The sequence below is a fragment of the Magnolia sinica genome, chromosome 4, assembly GCF_029962835.1.
Source record: "Magnolia sinica isolate HGM2019 chromosome 4, MsV1, whole genome shotgun sequence".
Lineage (NCBI taxonomy): Eukaryota > Viridiplantae > Streptophyta > Magnoliopsida > Magnoliales > Magnoliaceae > Magnolia > Magnolia sinica.
In genome coordinates, this window is record NC_080576.1 from 98387979 (window position 1) to 98391729 (window position 3751).

The 3751-nt window shown below is 37.3% G+C and overlaps 1 protein-coding gene across 1 annotated transcript; it reads left to right on the plus strand.

Annotated features, from left to right (window-relative positions):
- The first annotated feature begins 2895 nt into the window (after positions 1-2895).
- Positions 2896-3531, plus strand: LOC131244232 (CAAX prenyl protease 1 homolog). The gene is made up of 3 exons (XM_058243872.1): positions 2896-3063; positions 3274-3358; positions 3430-3531. The coding sequence occupies exons 1-3, from the start codon at positions 2921-2923 to the stop codon at positions 3529-3531; spliced, it is 330 nt and encodes a 109-aa protein (XP_058099855.1). The 5' UTR covers positions 2896-2920.
- The last annotated feature ends 220 nt before the right edge of the window (positions 3532-3751 follow it).

Genomic DNA, 3751 nt, shown 5'->3' on the forward strand with positions numbered 1-3751 from the left:
AATATATATTAAATATAAATGGTGCTCTAGGGGATCCATGAGGTCCACTTGAATATATGCATTTGATCTAAGCCGTCCAAAAATTTTGATATATAATTTTAGTGTATGAGCCCAAAAATTATATAGTTTAAATCTCTAAGTGGACCACACCATAAGAAATAATAGAAATTAAATTTATACTGTTAATATATTGTGTGGTCTCCTTATAGATTCGATCTAACTCATTTTTTTTATCAACACTTATAATAATAATTTAAAATTAATGGACAGAGTGGATATATGAAATACATCACAGTGGGCCCCACGGTCCTAAAAACATAAAACGTCCAGGGAGCCGTCCGTTACGCGCCCCTCCAAAACCTTAAAATCCCTTCAAAACCCAAAACGCCCGCCCGCCATTTTCTCCCGCTCGCCCGACGAACCCATCTCTCTATCTCTCTCTCGCACTCAATCTCTCTCTCTCTCTTTCCTTTGCCCTCTCTCGATCTCCCGATCTCCCTCACCCTCTCTCCCTCTCAAGGCGGCATTCTCCTCTCTGTTTTCAAAAACCCATTTTGCTGTAAGAAGGAGAAGAAGAAGGAGAGGGAGAAGAAGACGGAGCACGGTTAGTTTCTTTCTTTCTCCCTCTTTATCTCTTTCTCAAATCTTTCAATCCTTTAATCCGCATTCCCCTCTCCTTGCTTTTGAAATCTAAGGGCCCAATTGGCCGGTTGGATTGGAAGGGATTGGATGTTGTTGGAAGGGATTGGAAGTTAAATCCTGGGATTGGCCGAGCGTGCCAAACAGAGTCAACCACCCATATTGGCCATTTTGGGCATTTCAAATACAGGCCAACCTCACATGGAACGCCCACCATTAGGGCCTGTGGTGATTGAACGCCCACCATTAGGGCCTGTTTGGCCAGGCAGATTAGATGGAATTGGATGGTATTAGAGTGGATTGCACAGATTTCTAGGTAATGATAGTTGCGTCAGTGGATTGGTGCAAGATCTATGGGATTGCTATTTTCGGTCTATTTGGGATGCTCAGCCAATACCGGGATTGAACCAAACACGTCCCAAGCAATTTTGAAGGGATTAGGGGTGGATTGGATGGGATTTAAAGGTAATGATGGTGATGTCAGTGGATTGTCTTAAGATCCTGAAAGGAATTCCAGAATTTTTTTTTGGGGGGTATGTTATATTGTGACATCATTTTGAATTTCTATGTTTTTTTTTTTCAATGTCTTTTATGTTACTGGCACAGGCATTCATATACATTAAAAAATATGATTGAAGTGCTAGACTAGCATGTGCATTTACACCATTTTTTAAATATTGGTGACTCATCCACCACACGTATCATAAAACATGTTAATCCACTGCATTGCATTCATCAGGAATCAAGCAGTGGTATGGAGCTACTGAGATGCATTTAACTTTATTGTACACTGCTACAATGGTTGGTCATAGTGTTTGCAAACATCAACTAACTTTCATTCAACATCTATATATATATATATATATAAAATCTTGAAGGGAATTCCAGAAAATTTGTTGGTTTGTCAGTTTGCGAGATCAATTTGAATGTCTTTTAATTTGGTATAATGTCTGTTATGTTACTGGAACGAGCATTCATATATATTCAGAAATGTGATTGAAGGGCTAGACCAAGTCACTAAGATGTGCATTTCCACCATTTCTTAAATGGCGGTGTTTCATCCACCAAACATGTGCCATAACACATGTTAATTCAACTCACTGCATTTTTCAGGTATCAAGTAGTGGCATGAAGCTACTAAGATGTGCATTGCCATAACACATGTTAATTCCATAGCCTTTGCTCGATTTTTTGGTAGTGTAAATTTTCATGAAGTTCTCAAGACCATTCCTTGAGAACAATATTGCATTGTGATATATCATGTGGCTTTATTATCAGCTTATGATTCGGAATATTTCAGGTGCCCGGATTGTAATGTGAGGTATTTTTTTTTTATTTGGCAGCCATTGGATTTAGGCCTCACAAACTGTAAATAAATATAGAATTTTGGCTCTCAAGTTTACAGTCCCTACATATGGTGTTTTTATGTGAGATGGAAATGAGAAATGGGTCCTGGGAGTTCCATGAAATTTGCGAAGTGTTTGAATCAAATTAACTGTGGGTACAAAACAAAAACTTTGGCTGCAACTATACTTTCTAGCTCATTTAACAGGTTTAGGGCCTGTTGGATGTCCCATGTAACCATTTTGGGATTGAAGGATATCTAAAAAAGTAATGGCCGAAGATTTGTTTCCCCACTTCTATCAGTTTGGAGCAAAGAACTATTGAAAATGTTGCTTATTTAGATTCAGAATTTGGCAAATTCTTGTATGACAGATGAGCATCTGTTCTGCCTCAGATAGTCAGTTTGGAAGATGACTAAATGTGCCCTTAATTTCTTAAGTTTAGGATATGATAGTATGAGAACTCATGTACTTTCCTCAGCATTTGGCCGATATTATTGGAGGAAATTCTCGATATCTGCTGCGCACTGCAGTTCCTGGCTGATTGATGTATTTACTACTGTTCATGTTGCATTGCCATCTTTCATTTTTGTGCTTCTTTTCCTTTTTAATAAATTGTGGGGTATCCATAAACAAGGAACTTTCACACTGTCATCCATACTTTAGTTACTTAGTTTGTTGTCTGCATGGAAGTTTGTTTTTTTGTTTAACCGTTTAATTTCTAGCAAGAGCTGCTTGACTTTCAGGTCCATGTATATAAACCTCTTTGTATTCCTACTCCTTTTTGACTCTAATAAATGTGGTTGGTGTCATGTATTTGTATTTTTATTTTGACTATTGTTAGAAAATGCTTAATAAATGTTTGATCATTTTCTGCATTGTCAAGTTTAATTTCTGCTTGAATTTCTTGGTTATGAGAATCCCATCTTGCAGGCTTTATGGTCTTGATGTACATCTTTGAGACATATCTGGATATACGGCAACATGCATCTCTAAAGCTGCCAATTCTTCCTAAACCTTTGGTTGGAGTGGTCAGTCAAGAAAAAGTTGAGAATTCTCAAGCATTTAGTCTTGATAAAAGGTCTATTTTTATCCATTGAGGATCATTCTGCATCCCATGTGTATGCGCTTGTGATTCAAAAATCTGCTTTAAACATGTTGTCGATCCATTTCAGCGGTTGAATTAGTTTACAGCTTCATCGGTCTTCTTATTACATGAAATTAAATTGGTTATATAGATTGGAATCTCTGGCTGGCTAAGACTAACTTCTTTGAGGTTTATATATTTTAGCAACTTCCACTTTATTCATGGGGCTGTAACCATACTAATGGATACCACAATTTTGTTCTTTGGTGTGCTGCCATGGTTTTGGAAGGTGAGTCAAGAGAATTGTGTCACTGTTATTCTTTTGGCAGAAATTCATTTGCTGTGCTTTTTGGGCTACAGAGATCTGGAGACTTTCTGGTGCACATGGGCCTTAATTCAGAGAATGAAATACTTCACACCCTTGCATTCTTAGGAGGTGTTATGATTTGGTCACGGGTGTGATATAAAATCTTCCAATGGTTCTCAAATATTTAAATTGCACTTCATTTTCAAAAAATTGACTACAGTTTTCATGTCTTGTAGTACCCTTTTTCTTGTATTTGGTGTGGAAACTTGAATTTCATTCACGTAACCATCATGTGATGAAATATCTCATTTTTTTTTCCTCACTGAGTTTGTGAAGTTGAGAAATCTTCTCCTGTAATTTTTTTTTCCTTTTTCT

Excerpts from the sequence above, each read along its gene's own strand:
- LOC131244232 (XM_058243872.1), top strand. The coding sequence starts at position 2,921 with ATGGTCTTGATGTACATCTTTGAGACATATCTGGATATACGGCAACAT. Across the intron at positions 3,064-3,273 it reads GCATTTAGTCTTGATAAAAG|CAACTTCCACTTTATTCATG; the intron begins GTCTATTTTTAT and ends TATATATTTTAG. Across the intron at positions 3,359-3,429 it reads TGCTGCCATGGTTTTGGAAG|AGATCTGGAGACTTTCTGGT; the intron begins GTGAGTCAAGAG and ends TTTGGGCTACAG.